The following is a 19,321-nucleotide window of genomic DNA, read 5'->3' as shown; positions in this document are numbered from 1 at the left end:
ACGCACTGGAATACGGAAACGTGCACACAGAAGCACACGCACACACACAAACAGCCACACGGAGACACACAGGTGTCTGAGACAGAGAGTTAATGTGGTATGACGTGAAGCGCCTGGGGCTGGTTGTAATGGGGGCCATTAATTAGTCATGGCGGAGAGCCTATTAATTTGAGGCCACCGCAGAAGGAGAGAGCATGTACTGTAGCCCCCCCCCCCCCCTCAGCCCCCCCCCTCAACCTAACACAACGTTCCTTAATGCCTCCCACGGTTTGATGGAGCGGTTTGATGCTCCAGGTCCGATCCTACCGGCCAGACATTTGCTTTAACTCTTTGATGAAACATTGATTTGAAGAACACTTCAGTATCTAAAGCAATCTGCTCTGCGAAATGTTGAAACGAAGAAAAAAAATCTGTTTTGTGAGTTAATTAGACGTTCAAACGTAATCCATGAAGCCTTCCGCTGTGGCTGCACGTCCTGGGTCGTGTCGTCAGCGGGACTCTCAGCCGTCACATGGCGACACCAGCCGGGCGGCCTGGCGGGTGTCCTGGTTCAGCCCCTCCACGGGGTTCCCCGAGGATCAGATCACTCTTCCTCTACGTTTTGTTCTGTGCTAATTACCCGTTTTACTTTAGAAATGTGTCATATCACAGGAAGCGGGTTTTTCTCCCAAAGACTGCTCCCTTTGGAAAGCAGAACTTTGGTCGGTAAAGCGCGCGTGTTGTGTCCTTAATGTTGTGTTAATTGGCATCCTGTTTGAGTCCAGTTCACAGCGTGGCACGGGGCTGCACACAGCGCATCACTGCAGAGGGGAAGTGCGCTGCCTGGTTTAGCATATCCAACCCTGCATAAACAACTTGACACCTTTTATTTAAATATCAAAGGGGAAAACTAGGCATTTAGCTACTACTTGAAATATGCCTGTAAATATACATTTCAATTTGCATTCTTATTTTGTGGTGATGCTTCGAGACCGGCGCTTAGAGCTCTGATTAGGCTGGCTTATAGATATCTAATTGTTTTGACAGCATCACTACCTGTCATTTACCAACCTACAGTAGATATACCGATTGCATTAGAAACCGAATGATTCAAATTTAATAATGTTGATTATCTTACAAAAAATACACCTGTGTCTGTTCAAGTTTTGTCCTGGAATTTTTGACGTACTGCATCCATACTATGTATTGGGACATACTAAATATTTTTCGGGCATGCTAAGTAGTATGTTAATATGGGCATTGGAACGCAGGGAAAACCTCCTGAGGGGATTGCGAGCAGGCTCCAACACCGAGGGGGTGGACCTGGGGTGCCTGGCAGTAGCTGAGTGGAGGCGGGCTCTGGCAGCTATCCTGTTCCATTAAGAAGCTTCCGGATGTGTGTTGGTCAATTATTTTATGCAAATGTCTAATTGAATCTTGATGTACTCACGCGGTAATGATAGGAGCGACAGATAGGGCGAGCTAAGGAGCAGTACAAATCGATTCCCTTGAAGCACCTTTAATGATCATGAGGGGTGCGGGCGGCCTTGTATCGAGGGAGCGCGCTCAGTTCATGTGGGTGGCGGTGGGCAGGGGGCGATGTGGCTGCCCTGTCTGGCCCGGTGAATGGTTGAACTGCTTGCCATTTAATCCTCCTGCCCTTTGTGGGCTGACTCCTTGAACACGGTTCTTGTTTTGTGTTCACTCCCCACCTCTACCGACCCCTCTCCAGGGCCTCACAGCACACCCTACAATAATATCGGTTATTGCACGTGAGGTCGCTGGTTCGATCCCCGGCTCCTCCTTGCTAAGTGTCGAGGTGTCCTTGAGCGAGACGCCTCCCCCTGACTGCTCCCGACGAGCCGGCTGTCGCCCTGCGTGGTCGACTCCGCCGTCGCCGTGTGAATGTGTGAATGATTTGTTGTAAGTTGCTTTGGATAAAAGCGACAGCAAAATCCCCTGAATGTAAATCTAGATTAAACTAACGGTTTGCACGGAGGCCCGACGGCCTGTTGACACTCGTTACCCAGAGACGCCCGCTTGATGTCAACCGGCTTCTGGTCCGCGCCGCCTCTGTGCTTTTATCTCCGCGTGGGGGTCTCGGCGCCGTCTCCGCGCCGCGTCTGACGGGAGTTCCGGACCGCGCTGTAACCGAGGCCTTCTCTCCGCAGAGTCGACTGACGAGGAGGTGGACAAGATGCACTGCCTGAACCACAGCGGTTCCTCGGCCACCTACTCGGACTACTCCCCGTCGCAGGGCTCCTCGGGGTCCTCCAACCCCCCCGGGGGCACGCACCCCCACCCCCACCCCCACGCGCTCTCACACGCACACGCGCACGCGCAGGCACACACGCGCTCGCACACGCCCACCCTGCCGACGCCCGGCAAGGAGCAGGCGCCACAGACCCACTGGACCAACAGGTACGCACACGCACACACGCACATGCACGCACACCCACGCATAAGCACACATGCACACGCACGCGCGCAAACGCACACACGCACTCACGCACAAGCACACATCAAAGGTCACAGAATCATGTATGCAAAACCCATAGAAGTGCACATATATATACATACGTTTCGAAAAAGATAGGCTGACCGAGGCACTAATTTTAAAGTTTAAAAGCTTTAATAAATAGGCTAATTCATAATGGAATTCTTAAAAAATTGCCAACCAGTTTCGCCCCTTGTAGGTCATCATCAGGGCAAGATCGATTGCATATATATATATACTGTATATATGTATGTTAAACAGTGTTTCCCCCAGAAAATGTCTTAGTCAAGGAGCGCGGGGGGGGGGGGGGGGTTCAGTTCGCAATAATATATACAATCCCTGATGCCACCGTTTCAATTCCATTCAAAAAGCTTTAAGGCACGACTATTGTTTTGAACAGTATTACCGGTGCATTGTTTACCTTTATTTTTTGTACTTGATGGAAGTATGTTTTCTTTCCCTACAAAAGTTTTGTACTTTGTTATTGCATAATAATAAAAAAAAAATGTATATATATATATATATATATTTTTTTTGTAAATATATATACATTGGTAGTCAAGGCGGGGCCCTGTTGTTGTTAAGGCCGCCTTGACCATACAGTGCTGGGGGAAACAGTTACGACATTGAAACATTCAAAAGATCATGAGTGCACACAGACAGACAGACAGACAGACAGACAGACAGACAGACAGACAGACAGACAGACAGACACATACAGTATCAGCGTACAGATGCAGGAGTACACCGTTCCATACAGCTGTACAGGGTAGACAAACACATGTGCACACACCTACACACACAAACACACACATACTGTCTCCGACTCTGAGATGGCTTTCGCGTTCATCACAGTCCCTCACGGTCACTCTTGCCAAACATCCATCATCTCTTCCCCTCCCATCCCCACTCCACTATGTCTCATCTCTTCCCATTTCTCTCCGTCGCCATCCCTCCCTCCTTCTCTCTTTCTCATCTTCTCGACGAGCCCAGTGAAGGTCAGGGAAACTCATTAGAATGCTGTGGACGCCTGATAGATCCTCTCTCCCTCTCTCTCTCTTCCTGCATCTCTTTCATTCTTTTTATCTATTTATTTTCCTCCCAGCCCGATATCTCTCTCCTCTTTCTTTCTCCCTCTCTCTCTTGCGGACTTCAAAGCTGATCATAGCAATATTTAGTTAGTGATCCATCCCAGAGGTTTTTTTAAAAACAGAACCACTTCATGACGTTGATGAAATCCCCTCCCATTGATCTGTCCCTCCTGTTGCAGCTCAGGCAGAATTAAAAGGCTCCACAACTCCCGGTAGGGGGGGGGGCTTAATAGAAGCCAGCGTTTACAGCCTGGTCCCCTGACTGAGATACCTGTGAATAACTGATCTTTACCCGCGTGCCATGGCTGCAACCTCTAGAGTCCAGAGGTTAAGGCCCAGCAACAACCGCCCCGCCCAGAGGGTAGACAGCGGCTCATAAAGGCAGCGTTGTGTGTAGTGTCTAGTGTGTAGTGTGTACTTGTAACTCATTAACTTCACTTCATTTTTAAATGTTGTTCCACCATCAACGGACGTTGTTTACATTCTGTTTCTGTGTAGATTGGCTCAGTCCTTCCCCAAGCCCATTGACTCCAAGCCCCTGCTTTCTCAAAGGGAAACCCCTCCATCAGGCACCTTGCAGCAGCACGGAGACCGACGCCCACTCAGCGAGCCCTTTGATTGGTCAGAAGCGCCGCACTACGACAACACAGGTTTCGATGCCGAAGAATCTCCCATGGATTCCCAGACCCCCGCCGGTAGCCACGGTAACCCCCCGCTGGGCTCCAAACCCCGCAGCCAATCGGCACACGGTCGCCGCCCCCTCCTGCGGCAGGAGCGAATCGTGGGGGTTCCTTTGGAGCTGGACACCCAGACCCTCCCCTTCCACAGCAACCAGCGCTCCAACCCCGACAGCAACCCCCCGCCCCCGGCCCCCCCGCCCCCCCAGAACCCCTGGCAGAACTGGACCCGCACGCCCAGCCCCTTCGAGGACCGGACCGCCTTCCCCTCCAAGCTGGACCTCACGCCCTCGTCCAGCCCCAACCCCGACCGCAAGGAGCTGGAGTCCAGGTAACTCAGGAGGCGCTCAGCGGCCCCTAGTGGCCGAGTCAGGGTACCGCAGGAGGCACTCAGCGGCCCCTAGTGGCCGAGTCAGGGTAACGCAGCAGACACCCAGCGGCCCCTAGTGGCCGAGTCAGGGTAACGCAGCAGACACCCAGCGGCCCCTAGTGGCCGAGTCAGGGTACCGCAGGAGACACACAGCGGCCCCTAGTGGCCGAGTCAGGAGACACTCAGCGGCCCCTAGTGGCCGAGTCAGGGTACCGCAGGAGACACACAGCGGCCCCTAGTGGCCGAGTCAGGAGACACTCAGCGGCCCCTAGTGGCCGAGTCAGGGTACCGCAGGAGGCACTCAGCGGCCCCTAGTGGCCGAGTCAGGGTAACGCAGCAGACACCCAGCGGCCCCTAGTGGCCGAGTCAGGGTAACGCAGGAGACACTCAGCGGCCCCTAGTGGCCGAGTCAGGGTACCGCAGGAGACACTCAGCGGCCCCTAGTGGCCGAGTCAGGGTAACGCAGGAGACACCCAGCGGCCCCTAGTGGCCGAGTCAGGAGACACTCAGCGGCCCCTAGTGGCCGAGTCAGGGTACCGCAGGAGACACTCAGCGGCCCCTAGTGGCTGAGTCAGGGTAACTCAGGAGACACTCAGCGGCCCCTAGTGGCCGAGTCAGGGTAACGCAGCAGACCCTCAGCGGCCCCTAGTGGCTGAGTCAGGGTACCGCAGGAGACACTCAGCGGCCCCTAGTGGCTGAGTCAGGGTAACACAGGAGACGCTCAGCGGCCCCTAGTGGCCGAGTCAGGGTAACGCAGGAGACGCACAGAGGCTGACCCCTTCGGTGGAGGTCTCTGGAGACTTCTCCCTGTTCTGGGTTCAAAGTATGCTCATTTTTCTGTGCTCAGAATTGAAAACAATATTTTAATGCACTTACATGGGACATGAAAGTGTGATGAAAGTGTGACGGGAGTGTTACGGACTGATAATATCTTTTTAGGCTAAGAGAAGAGGCATCATCGTTATAGTATGTATTCTACAAATGCCGGCGATTCGTTTGCGTTCCTCCGGCGTTGGCCCGCGCCCATCTGGCTATATGTTTATTTCATGTCTGGTGGAACGTTCTCTCTTCATGCTTCGAAGGCTGGAGCAGGCAGGGGCCAGCCCACTGCCTGGCAACTGGAGTTACCATGACAACCAGGAGCAGAACAGGAAGGAGCAGCTGAGTGTCGGCGGGGGCAACAAGGTAACGGTGGTGATGAGCAAGAGCTCGGAGCGCCTGTCGCCCATGATGAAGGAGATGCGCTCCAAGTTCAAGAAGTCCCAGAGCATCGACGAGATCGACATGGGCTCCTACAAGGTCTACAGGTAGCTGAGCACCGTCCACCGTCCACCGTCTGTCTGATCCGTGCGTTACATTCAGTCAGGGCTCGGAGGGGGGGTCTCGTCCGAGCTCAGCCCGTGCCTGATTGGCTGGCTCCCCTCTCTCCGCAGCATTCCCATGGACAGCTACAGCTCGTCCATCGAGCAGCAGGCCAGCCTGGAGCGGCCGGACCTTCACGGCTCCATGGAGCAGAGCAACATGTCGCGCTCCCAGTCCGCCCCCATGCTGGACGACGAGATGGGCTTCAGCGGGAACGCCTCCAGCAACCACAACCACAGCCAGCAGGGCGGCGGCCAGAAGCCCGCCATCCCCCACAAGGCGTACCACTTCGACCACAACTACAACCCCCAGGTTCACGCCCGCGTCCTCGCTTTAAACTCTAACTTGACTCTGACTTTAAAAAGTCAAAGTCAAAGCTTTCGAAAATCCAATTTGAACAAAGAGAGTCTTGTTGAAAGATTCAGAGAACCAACACCCAAGACACTGCACTGGTTCAACATTAGAAATACAAATCTTGTGTGTGTGTTGTGTATGTGTGTGTTTGTCTGTGTGTGTTTGTGTCTGAGGGTGTGTAACCAATCAATTAACTTTCATCGACTTCAGAATTAGAATTTCACAAGCATTCACCTGAATAAGTATTATATGAAGGTTTGGAAATCTCCATAAGGAACCTTGCTGAGGTACAAGGTTAACTAGGTTAATTAGATAACCTATACAATATAATTCACCCAACACACCTTTATGTATAACCTATACAATATAAATCACCCAACACATCATTATCTATAGCCTATACATTATCTAAAACCTATACATTATCTATAACCTATACAATATCTATAGCCTATACATTATCTAAAACCTATACATTATCTATAACCTATACAATATCTATAACCTATACATTATCTATAACCTGTACATTATCTATAACCTATACATTATCTATAACCTATACATTATCTATAACCTATACATTATCTATAACCTGTACATTATCTATAACCTGTACATTATCTATAACCTATACATTATCTATAACCTGTACATTATCTATAACCTGTACATAACCTATACATTATCTATAACCTGTACATTATCTATAACCTATACATTATCTATAACCTGTACATTATCTATAGCCTATACATTATCTATAACCTGTACATTATCTATAACCTGTACATTATCTGTAACCTATACATTATCTATAACCTGTACATTATCTATAACCTGTACATTATCTATAACCTGTACATTATCTATAACCTATACATTATCTATAACCTATACATTATCTATAACCTGTACATTATCTATAACCTGTACATTATCTATAACCTATACATTATCTATAACCTGTACATTATCTATAACCTGTACATTATCTATAACCTGTACATTATCTATAACCTATACATTATCTATAACCTGTACATTATCGATAACCTGTACATTACCCAGCAGGTGACCATGGACCGCAGGGCTCCGCCCCCTTTCCCGACCACGCCCGACTACGCCAACCACTCAGGGAAGGCCCTGGAGTACATGAACCAGCCGGGCAAGACCCTCCCCAAAGACATGGTGAGCCCCCGTTACCGCGGCTACCCGCCTCTGGAGATGTTCTCCTTCCCCCAGCCGCCAATCAACCAGGAGGGCCCGCCCCCCCAGCAGCAGCAGCAGCAGCAGCAGCAGCAGCAGCAGCAGCAGCAGCAGCAGCAGCCAATCCCGTCGCAGCGCTCCCGGCCGGGGTTCCTGCGGCGGGCCGACTCCCTGGTGAGCTCCACGGAGCTGGCCCTGTTCCGCAGGGTCCACGAGGCCCAGCAGGAGGCGCTGCAGGAGTCCCAGTACCGGCAGCAGGTAGGGGGACCCTAACCCTACCACTGGTCCTGTGTGTGTGTGTGTTTGTGTTTGTCTGTGTGCGTTTGCATCTGTGTGTAGTTATTTTCACGTAATGGTGGGATGATTAAACGACCCGTGTGAGTTAATAATCCCGCTCTATATCCAGTGACTTCACAAAAGGATCAAATGCTGCAGAAGGTTTATCTGGAGGCTTGTCTGATATTTGATCCTCCCCCCTTCCCCTCCCTATCCATCCTCCCCCTCCCTATCCATCCTCTCCCTCCTCTCCCTCCTCCCTCCCCCTGTACCCCTCTCTCCATCCTCTTCCATCCTCCTCCATCCTCTCCTCTCCCTCTGTCCGTCCTTCTCCCTCCCCCTGTCCCCCTCTGTCCCCCTCCTCCCCCTCTCTCCATCCTCCTCCATCCTCCCTCCTCCCCCTCTCTCCATCCTCCTCCATCCTCTCCCTCCTCCCTCCCCCTCCCCCTGTCCCCCTCTATCCATCCCCCCCCACCTCTCTCTGTCCTCCCCCTCCCCCCCAGGCCGAGCCCCCCCACTACGGTCGCTCCCTGGCCTACTCCACCCTCATGGACCACTCCTCTGCCCTCGCCAACATGGCCGAGAGCCAGGGCCAGCTCATGCACAACAAGAGGAACGGTCGCTACGACGACGACTACTCTGCGTACCAGGAGCAGAAGAAGCCCATGATTGGCTACCCGACCAAGAGCCTGACTCAGCGTCGCCCCCTGTCGGCCAGGAGCTACAGCACAGAGACCTACGGCGCTTCCCAGGTCCTTGATACCGCCACCTCTCCGTCTGTCTGTCAGTCTGTCTGTCAGTCTGTCTGTCTGTCTGTCTGTCTGTCTGTCCTCTGAGAGCATAGAACCCAGCCCGTTCATTATGACTCACGTTGGGAGGCGGCGGTAGCTTAGGAGGTAGAGCGGGTCGCTAGTTCGATCCCCGGCTCCTCCTAGCTGAGTGTCGAGGTGTCCCTCAGCAAAACACCTCACCCTAGCTGCTCCAGTCCGTTTAGCATTTACCACATTTTCATATGCATTAAGGTCATTGAGCAGACGCTTTTATCCAAAGCGCATAATCCAAACGCTTAATGCACACATTCACACACCGACGGCGGAGTCGACCATGTGAGGCGACAGCCAGCTGGTCAGGAGCTGTCGGGGTTGGGTGTCTTGACTCTGAATCCCAATCTCCTTATCGGGCGTCTCACCCTCTGCCAGTGCCTACCCCTTATGATATGGATCTAAAACGCTCCGTGAGTCGGGTAACTCTTAAAGCCCACAGAGCACACAGTTCGGTTCATATTTGTAGCGCAACCAAAAAAAGAAATAGGATCCTATTTTTATGATTCTGTTTTAATGGAGCAAATATTTTGGCCGAATGCAGCGCGCGTTATTAAGTGTCTTTGTGGTAAATAGTATATATACCTTGCCCTAGCATTTTCTTGCCCTCTTGAAGGGGGCCATTAATATACGGCCTGTTAAGCCTTTTGAGACTATACCGGTGATTAAGGGCTAAATACAATCGAACTGAATGTGCTTCGTGTCCCCAGGCGCGTCCGGTCTCCGCACGGCCCACCATGGCCGCCCTGCTGGAGAAGATGCCCCCCGACTACACGCTGGCCACCTGCCCCGAGAAGCCCTCCGAGGACACCATCAAGGTGCGGCCCGGGCCGCAGCCCAAGCCCGGTGACATCACCTCCAAGATGCCCGCCGACTGGAGGCAGCAGCTGCTCCGACACATCGAAGCCAAGAGGATGGACCGGGTAGGCTGACACACACACACACACACACACACACACACACACACACACACACACACACACACACACACACACACACACACACACACACACACACACACACACACACACACACACACACACACACACACACACACACACACTAGGCTGAGCACTCTGGAGCCCTCTGTGTCTGTGTGAGTCTGCATTGTTGCGTGTGTGTGTGTGTGTGTGTGTGTGTCTGCTCCACATCATCCCGGTCAGAGCAGCCCCCCCACTGCTGTGGAGCGACCCCAGCTCCGATGTTGTCCTGTGTTCAGCTCCACAGGGTAGACCCACGCTACTCATCTGATATCAACCATCATAATTATCCTCATAGATTAAAAAAGTATGAATGTAGGTACAGTTAACAAATGAAGGTATTGTACAGATTGACATAAAAACAAAGCCGAGACAAATGCATACGGATAGATTTTAAATAACGACAATACTATCATGGGAAGGAACACTATTGATGTCCCTCGTGAGGTGTGATCCAACTCACTCTGCAAACACTAATCTCAGATCAGGCCGCTAGGATGTGTGAATCCCCAACACTAATACGTACAATCGTACATACACAATAGACATCAGACTATTGAACAAAATCACCTAAAAAAACGTACTTCAGAATGGACAGAAGAAGACCCCAGGCTACATGTCTCATAGTCTGCTCCAGCGGAGCAGACTACGCCACAAGCTGAAAGAAGCTAGAGAATATATTTGTTGATTGGTCGAATTATATAGACGTTTTTCCAAGTACCATTGATGGCAACGCTCAACTCTCAAAAAGAAAACTAATATAATGCCGAACTCCACAAATTCGTACTATGTTTATAGTAAAAATATCACTTCTAAACCCATATGCATCGACCTGCTAAAATAGTTTTTGCCAAAAATGGGAGCAGAACTGGCGAATGGTAGTTGTTGAAGAAAGCCAGGTCTGGTCTCTGCTTAGGAAGGAATGCTCAGGTTCTCTCACACACAACCCCAGGGCACTGCCTCATTGACAAGAAAGAGAGAGGTTTTAACTGCTGGGGCTCAGCAGATTTCTTTGGAAAGATATAACTTTCTTTAATTGTCAGCACTCCTGTACAATGAATTCCTGTCCGTCAGTAGATTGAATCGGTCGGTATACGGCAGGCGTCTTCAGTTGGCTCTCTGAGCTCGCCGTAGGAAACACATCTGCTGACTGTGAATCCACGGTCTTCTCGGATCAAATTATTATTTTCCCTTTTTAATTCAGTGAATAATTTAAACCATTCAATGTACTCCGTTTTTTTGCAAGATAAATTCAAACCTGGACGTCCTTGATCCCTAACTCGGCACTAACCTCGGCACTCGCTGTGTAAATCACAAAAACAATCAACTTTTTTGATTAAGCATTCACTAGGAACGAAGGGACTAGACGTTCATTAGCAATACAACGTGTGTTGAAGTCGTGATGGCGGTGGAACTCTCTCTATAACCTCCCTCCTTAACCTGCCAGCGTGGGAGCCGGGAGACGGCCACGCTGTCCGCTGTGTGACACGGTGTTTCTCTGTGTGCGTGTAACCGGTCATACGCTAACATTTATCCGTGCTTTCAGCGACTTTGCACTGTTGTTCTTGTTGACTTGTGTAACTGTTGTTGTTTGTGGAGTCCACAGTGTGTCTGCTGCAGCCTGCTGTCTGCCCCCCCCCCACACTCCCACCCCCACCTGCACCCATAATCACCCGTGTCATGTGATGTTGTCTCCTCCAATCAGAGTGGTGTCCTAAAGCACAACACGCTCACCCTGGGCATGCTCTGTCAGGGCGGGGTTCACGCCCAGGGCCGCAGCAGCACTTTGAACTTTAACCTTTACAATAACATTAAGCATGCGCCCCCTGCTGGCCAGTGGCTGCCACTACCGCCTCCTCCATCCGCTACCGCTGTAAGTATGATACATGAATCATGTCAATGACAAACGATTATTACGCAATAACTATCCAGTGTAGAGGCGCTAGGCGCCTTCTTACACCTCCATCACCTAACCCTAACTATGGCCACGGCACCAACCCATCCCCATGTCTCTCATATATATATATATAAATATATATACAGTATATCATATACCCGGTGCTATGGCAATGCAGTCTCTAAATATGCTCTTATTTCTTTCACTTTTTGGGGGGTAAATATTACAAGCTTGCACTGCTTGAAATAATCATAATAACGTCCAGTCCATTCTCATCTTATTTTTTTATCGTTTATATTACCCCTCTGAATTCATAATTTGTGTAAGATCTATCTGTATGCGTGAGCACTAGCCAGTGTTCTACGATGCTGCAAGGAAAATATACATTTCGATTCATCATGTAAACTCGTTACCTCCGCCAGGAAGGTTGTGATTACACCCGCGTCTCTGCGTTTCTCTGCCTGTGAGAAAGGATGCACAGATTTGCATCAGATTCATGCGAGTGGTTGATCATTGGCATGGGGACGGCTGATTGACCTTCCACACAGGTCGCAGGAATATTCACATTGATAGATATATATCCCAGCAACTACAATGTGAATGGCTCAGTATACGTGAGCGCAGTGCAGTAATTGTATACGTCACAAAACAACCATGACTGAAGCATTAACATGTTAGTGACGTATTATTGACATGTTAGCCGTGCCAATACAAAAGAGTGCAAGGACCTGTTAGTGTGTTTGAACCATAGCATACTATTGTATCAGCGTGTTTCCATTAGCGAGTATGCATATGCGTGTTTGGGCCGTAGCATGCTAGCGTGTTAGAATAAGCATTGTAATGGCAAAGCGTGCATTCACCATGTTCGTCATGGGGAACATGGTGACCCCCTCCTCAAGCCACACCTGCGGTGGGGGCTTTGTGCTGCTGGCCTGGGTGGAGGTTTGTGCTCTACTGAGCACATTATCTAGTTATGCTTATTATGGGATAGGATGCCTTAACCCCACGTCCAAATGAAGCCAATATCGAAATTGGTTGAGGGAAGTGACCTCTGATTTAATTTATCTGGTTCTCATGGGTCTTCCTCCTCTGTCTCTCGCCCAGACGCCTCAGCAGGGTGCCATGCTGGACAACGACCAGGAGGGGGGGACAGCGAGCAGCCAGTGGGCTCTCTACTCCCTCGGCAGGCGGGACGTGCCGCCTGATAACGTCATGAAGAAGGTGGGTTCCGTCAGTGGAACTTCCAGAGCGTTATGACCATATTTGGACACTCACACTGGACTTACTGACATGGACTTTGGCTTCAAATCAGGTTGAGACACGAAAAAAGAGAAGAAAGATGTATTTTTTTTCGTTGCTCAGTGCTCCGTCAAACGTGTCGTTGCTATGATTGGTTGTTGGCCTGTCCAATCGCGTACAGAGGCATTTAGCTCTGCGCCCGTCGGTGACGCCCCTTGGGAATCTAAAATGAACAGAGAGGTCGTGGACTAATTGTAGTTTACAATTTGTCTGGCGATGCCAGGCTACGATCCATCATGGCAAAAATGTAACAGAAACTTAATGAGGTTCAGACCCCATTAACCAGCAGCTGAGATTCCCAGCTCTGCCGTGAGATCCCAGTGTTTACAACGTTAACGGCGACGTTCACCGTTGTAACTGCCGTAAGTTCCCCCTCCCCCCAACAAGCCTACGTCTGTTAAGCCGTAAAGGCGCGTTTATTCAATAGTAAGAATACTATTAAAAAGAGCGGAAAAGAGTCTTGGCTCCGTGAGACTTGGGGGAATCCCCCGGTCGTGTCCCTCTGGGTGGAATCATGTCCCGCTGTCATTCCAGTGTCTCTCGATCCTCCAGGATCGCTCTCGCCACACGAGAACCACGACAGCCCCACTAGAGTTAGAGTTGAAGCCGGCTGTTTAAGGCCACGTTTATACGTAGCAGGGTATTTATAGAAACAAATATTCCCCCCCCCTCCGTTTTAAAAAATAACATTGTGCACACAACATCGTTTTCCAAAAAGTTGTCGTTTACATCAAAACGCATAAATACGCCGTCGAACGCCATTATAACTATGCCAAACCTATGGGCGGCAGTGTAGGGAGAAGGATATAGCCAGGCAAGCCAATCAGAATCCTCAGAATCAACAACAACGAATAACACGAGCGTCTTCCTGTAAACCTATAGGGCGAACAAACAAACAAACTGTAAACATAGGGCGCTCATATGACGCTAAGCATTTCCTGGCGCATAATGTGACGCTTCAGAACCTAAAACCCTGTTTCTCCCCGTTGACACGACAACACATAACCAGCGTTTTCAGAAATCTCCACTTTGGCCGGAGTTTTTAGAAATGATCGTTTTCTGTGACAAAAACAGCATTTTCGTGTGTAAATGGGGCTTAGGCCTTGCTTCTCCACCTGCTGCTCAGGTGTTTCACATTCTGCTGATTGGTTTCGCTCACTGGCGCCCCCTGGGGGAAATGGGCGGCATACCCCGGCTACCACCTCTCCCCTGGGCCGCCAGGTCTGCCGCTCCGGAGCCGGGTTGCCACGTAGCGTATACCCCGGTCGAATGCTTCAACGCTCGTGAATGGTCCCAGAAAACCATCAATGACCGGATGTGTGTATTGTGCGCTAAACTCTCGACAACATGAAGTTAGTCTACCCTGCTCCACCTTCCTCTCCTCCACAGAATGTCCACGCCCACAACCCCTCCCACCAGCAGCACAACACCATGATGGTCACCTCCTCTTCCGGCTCCTCGGCCACGCCCCCTCACCGCGGGATGGGCCAGCAGGGCTACGAGGGCGGGGCCATCAACAAGGGCGGCCAGTACCAGCAGGGGATGGTCATGGCCATCTCGCCCTCTGGGGGCGGGGGCCAATACCAAGGTAGCGCACGGTCTGGGGTCAGCAGGAGAATGTGATGAAGATGTCTTTATCAGGGTCGCACTTTTCAGTCCAGGTTACAAAAGCTTCACGACAGTTAACTCAAAACAAAAGCAGGATAACATCCCCCAACAAAAGCTTCCTATGCAAAATATACGTACCTTCTCATGCAATGCGAACTTCACAAGACGTCAGACTATTGAACAAAATCACCTTAACAAAGCGGACATTATTTCAGTGTGTTGTTGTCGATTCTGTTGTTTCTTTGCTGTGCTTCGTCTACCGGACCTGCAGCCCTGATGGTCACCTTGTTAGGGTTAGGGTTAGGGTTAGGGTCACCCTAGGGTGACCCTAACCCTAACCCTAACCCTTACAAGGTGCATGAGAAGGGTTGGGATGACCCTAACCCTCCTCATGCACCTTGTTAGGGTTAGGGTTGGGATGACCCTAACCCTTCTCATGCACCTTGTTAGGGTTAGGGTTAGGGTTAGGGTTGGGGTGACCCTAACCCTCCTCATGCACCTTGTTAGGGTTAGGGTTAGGGTTGGGGTGACCCTAACCCTCCTCATGCACCTTGTTAGGGTTAGGGTCACCCTAACCCTTCTCATGCACCTTGTTAGGGTTAGGGTTAGGGTTAGGGTTGGGGTGACCCTAACCCTCCTCATGCACCTTGTTAGGGTTAGGGTTAGGGTTGGGGTGACCCTAACCCTCCTCATGCACCTTGTTAGGGTTAGGGTCACCCTAACCCTTCTCATGCACCTTGTTAGGGTTAGGGTTAGGGTTGGGGTGACCCTAACCCTCCTCATGCACCTTGTTAGGGTTAGGGTTAGGGTTGGGGTGACCCTAACCCTCCTCATGCAGGTCCCTCGTGAGGCCTGAGTGTGTACGTGTGGTGTGGTGCCGGCGGCGTCCGTTCACCGTGTCTTTGGGTCACTGCCTCCCCAGCCCTGCCCCTCGCACTGACCTCTCCCAGCCAGCCCTACCCCGGCGGGGGGGTGTCCATGTCCATGACCCCCTCCGGCAACCAGCCCCAGTACGCCTCGCACCCGCCCTCCCTGCCGGCCACCAACCCCCAGTACCACAGTAACCACGGCAACCACGGCAACCACGGCAACCACGGCAACCACGGCAACCAGGGCATGGTCCACAGCGGACAGGCGGGCATGGGGACCCACACCAACCCGCGGCCCCAGAGCGCGCGCTGCCTCCTGCAGACCAAAGGGCAGAAGAGCATCGACGGCTTCCAGGACCAGGTCACCAGCAGCCTCCCGCCCTCTCATACTGTCTCTCTCTCTGTCTCCCTCTCACACTGTCTCTCTGTCTGTCTCCCTCTCATACTGTCTCTCTCTCTGTCTCCCTCTCACACTGTCTCTCTGTCTGTCTCCCTCTCACACTGTCTCTCTGTCTCCCTCTCTCTCTCTCTCTCTCTCTCTCTGTCTCTGTCTCTGTCTCTCTCTCTCTCTCTGTCTCCCTCTCACACTGTCTCCCCTCTCTATCTCCCTCTCATACTGTCTCTCTGTCTGTCTCCTCTCTCACACTGTCTCTCTGTCTCCCCTCTCTCTCTCTCTCTCTCTCTCTCTGTCTCTGTCTCTGTCTCTGTCTCTGTCTCTGTCTCTCTCTCTCTCTGTCTCCCTCTCACACTGTCTCCCTCTCTATCTCCCCTCTCTCACTGTCTCTCTCTCTGTCTCCCTCTCACACTGTCTCTCTCTCTGTCTCCCTCTCACACTGTCTCTCTCTCTATCTCCCTCTCACACTGTCTCTCTGTCTCCCTCTTCTCTCTCTCTCTCTCTCTCTCTCTCTCTCTCTCTCTCTGTCTCTGTCTCTGTCTCTGTCTCTCTCTCTCTGTCTCCCTTCTACACTGTCTCCCCTCTATCTCCCTCTCTCACTGTCTCTCTCGCTGTCTCCCTCTCACACTGTCTCTCTCTCTGTCTCCCGCACACACTGTCTCTCTCTCTGTCTCCTCTCACACTGTCTCTCTCTCTCTCCTCTGTCTCTCTCTCTCATCTCTCTCTCCTCTCTCTCTCTCTCTCTCTCTCTCTCTCTCTCTCTCTCTCTCTCTCTCTCTCTCTCTCTCTCTCTCTCTCTCTCTCTCTCTTCCTCTCTTTATCTCAATCTTCCACTGTCTCTCTCTATCTCAATCTTCCACTGTCTCTCTCTCTCTTTCTCTCTTCACTTTCTTTCTCTCTATCTCCCTCTTCCGCTGTCTCTCTTTCTATCTCCATGTTCCCGATCTCTCTCCCTCTATCTCTATCTCCCTCTTCCACTCTTTATCTATCTCTGTCTACCTCTTTTTCTCTCTCTCTCTCTCTCTCCTCTCTCTCTCTCTCTCTCTCTCTCTCTCTCTCTCTCTCTCTCTCTCTCTCTCTCTCTCTCCGCCCTCTCTCTCTCTCTCCTCTCTCTCTCCTCTCTCTCTCTCTCTCTCTCTCCGCCTCTCTCTCTCTCTCTCTCTCTCTCTCTCTCTCTCTCTCTCTCTCTCTCTCTCTCTCGCGTTCCACCTGTCAAAGTGGACACAAATCTCTTGGCATAAGCCGTATTGTAATTATAAGACATGTTTTATATAACTGAGGAATCCTTCTGAATCAGGCCCTCAGTTAGTTATCGTGTTCTATAACACTTTAACAACTCCTTCTATAACGGTATGTTTGGTTATAGATATAGTATTGAATTTGGTTTTCCTGCCCCCCCCTCCCTCTCTCCCCCCCTCCCTCCCTCCCCCCCTCCCTCCCTCCCTCCCTCTCTCCCCCCCTCCCTCCCCCCCTCCAGATGTGCGTGCGGATAGAGAAGAACCCCGGTCTGGGTTTCAGTATCTCGGGGGGCATCAGCGGGCAGGGGAACCCCTTCAAGCCCTCCGACATGGTACGACCCGGCAGCCCCTACCTTATCGCTCTCATCTCCTCTTCTCCTGTAACCATGGAAACTGCTGCTAGCTACCGCAGTGTTCTGTCCGTCCGTCCGTCTGTCCGTCCTCGGCTCGCCCTGTCATGGCTTCGGTGCGGCGGTTGACTGGAGACGGGCTTGCAGACGTTTTGTGGTTACTGTACAATGTTATGCTAACCTTAAGTAACCCTACGTTACTATATTCTATATTTCGGCCCAATCCCATTTCTACCCCTTCCCCCTTCCCCTTACCCCTCCCCCTTGTTTTGAAGGGGTAAGGGGAAGGGGTAAGGGGAAGGGGTAAGGGGTAGAAATGGGATTGGGCCTTCATATGCATAGCTCGGGCTCTTTTTGACTGCTAAGGCGTCCAATGTGGCTCACAATCCGTGTACTCAGTGTGTTTCTGTACTGGGTTTGACTCGTGTATTAAGTTAACCTGTTTGTTTATAGCCTTTTCTGCTTTGAAGCGCAGCAGTTATTCTGAATACACTTATAATTTAACAAACACATATTCAAATGTTACGTAGGTTATCCGTAAAAATACGTTTATCATACTCCTACTCATACTTCGTACCTGCAGCATACTCTGCCATTCATTCATTAACCAGGTGCTTTATATTTCTAACACTAAGCCTGACCAAGTGATTTGATAAGTGAGCTTCTATCAGTTTGACTGTTCACAGTGACCTTACAGATTACAGTAGAGTAGAAAGTCACTCTGATACGCAACATTTCTGTTTGGCACCACAGATTTCTACATTTTCCCAAACGTGCACATGCCAGGGCTCTTACTGTGATACTTAAGTCCAGTTCACATAAAAGTCTATTTATTCTAGATGTATCAACATCGGACAACAGTTTGAACAAATATCGGATTCAACTCTGGAACATTCAAGAAAGACATTGGCTAAAGTATACAACAAATAACTGTACTCTCGGGTCCTTCCAAAGTGTTGCCGTGGTTTCACGGTGGCTTTCGGACCGTCTTGTAGATCGGGATTCACCGCACATCGGCTGACTTTATGAGGGCTCAGCAGAGAATTATGGCGAGCCCAAAAAAAAAGAAGAAGTTTGAGGACTGAATATCAAGCAGTTTCTATTGTTAATAATACATCAATATCTTTAGTCCCTGAAGCCGCAGTGATCAGCGTGCAGTGAGTCTGGGGTTCAGCTCCTCCTATCTGCTCCTTGTTATTAACATCCACAATACAGTCGCTCAGCCATTCAAGTGATTCATTCACAGATTTAGATTTAATCAAAAACTCATGACCGGGTTATGCAAAACATGATTTGATTTTAATACGATGTTTAGACACATATCAGTGCTATTTCCTTTTTAATCATCAACACAACTTTAAGTCAGTTCTGTTGGGATTGGACTGTATTGAATAAAACTAAATCTAAAACTAAAATCACAGGACAAATGCATGGAAAATCATTCACTCATAAACCAGGAAGAGTTTAATACCGCTCCATGAAAAGTTGTTGTTTTTACAATCTCTGCCTTTGGGTCTATAGTCACCAAACAGACGGCTAAACATGGGAAAACATATTCTCTGCCCTCCCCTATTATTCTGCTGCGCATCCTCGGTATGTAATCCATCATGTCGATCAGTCAGAGGATCCCCCATGCACTCTACATCCTCCCCCTCACTCTCTTGAGGAGGATCTCATGTTTTTTCTTTAGTTTTTTCCAGACAATATACAGTCTGTATCTTTCTGGGGATTTTCTGCTACTTCGTAAATATTAATGATGAACTGGGAAGTACAGTTATCTGGCCAATGTCCACTACTGAACAAATAATACTGATTTTTGCTGAACCAAGAACTAGAACGGAGTGTTTATTATGGTCTGCCACGACTCGACATGAGCAAGGCAAAGATTCTGCGTCCCCGTCTCCCTGTCTTGTGCTAACGTTGTATCATTTTGACTTATAGGGTATCTTTGTTACTAGGGTACAGCCTGACGGACCAGCCTCTGCCTCCCTGCGGCCGGGGGACAAGATCCTGCAGGTAACCGCCCACTCGGCTCCCTGACAGCCTATTG

At 50.3% G+C, this 19,321-nt stretch overlaps 1 protein-coding gene across 12 annotated transcripts in view; it reads left to right on the top strand.

The window, feature by feature from the left end:
* The window catches only part of lrrc7 (leucine rich repeat containing 7), an 88,233-nt gene that overhangs the window by 63,683 nt on the left and 5,229 nt on the right, over window positions 1–19,321 (top strand). For 7 of the 12 annotated variants that reach the window (XM_060066445.1, XM_060066444.1, XM_060066443.1 and 4 more), the window contains 13 exons: window positions 2,151–2,400; window positions 4,066–4,575; window positions 5,697–5,921; window positions 6,048–6,288; window positions 7,402–7,797; window positions 8,319–8,567; window positions 9,347–9,559; window positions 11,322–11,489; window positions 12,618–12,734; window positions 14,202–14,400; window positions 15,343–15,650; window positions 17,161–17,253; window positions 19,213–19,287. In XM_060066445.1, the coding sequence (XP_059922428.1) occupies window positions 2,151–2,400; window positions 4,066–4,575; window positions 5,697–5,921; window positions 6,048–6,288; window positions 7,402–7,797; window positions 8,319–8,567; window positions 9,347–9,559; window positions 11,322–11,489; window positions 12,618–12,734; window positions 14,202–14,400; window positions 15,343–15,650; window positions 17,161–17,253; window positions 19,213–19,287 (3,044 nt within the window). The remainder of the gene's footprint in view (window positions 1–2,150; window positions 2,401–4,065; window positions 4,576–5,696; window positions 5,922–6,047; window positions 6,289–7,401; window positions 7,798–8,318; window positions 8,568–9,346; window positions 9,560–11,321; window positions 11,490–12,617; window positions 12,735–14,201; window positions 14,401–15,342; window positions 15,651–17,160; window positions 17,254–19,212; window positions 19,288–19,321) is intronic. The other 5 variants (XM_060066450.1, XM_060066451.1, XM_060066446.1 and 2 more) reach the window with 4 other exon arrangements.

Source organism: Gadus macrocephalus, chromosome 12, assembly GCF_031168955.1.
Source record: "Gadus macrocephalus chromosome 12, ASM3116895v1".
Lineage (NCBI taxonomy): Eukaryota > Metazoa > Chordata > Actinopteri > Gadiformes > Gadidae > Gadus > Gadus macrocephalus.
Note: the sequence above shows the minus strand (reverse complement) of the source record. Positions and strands in the feature narration are given on the sequence as shown.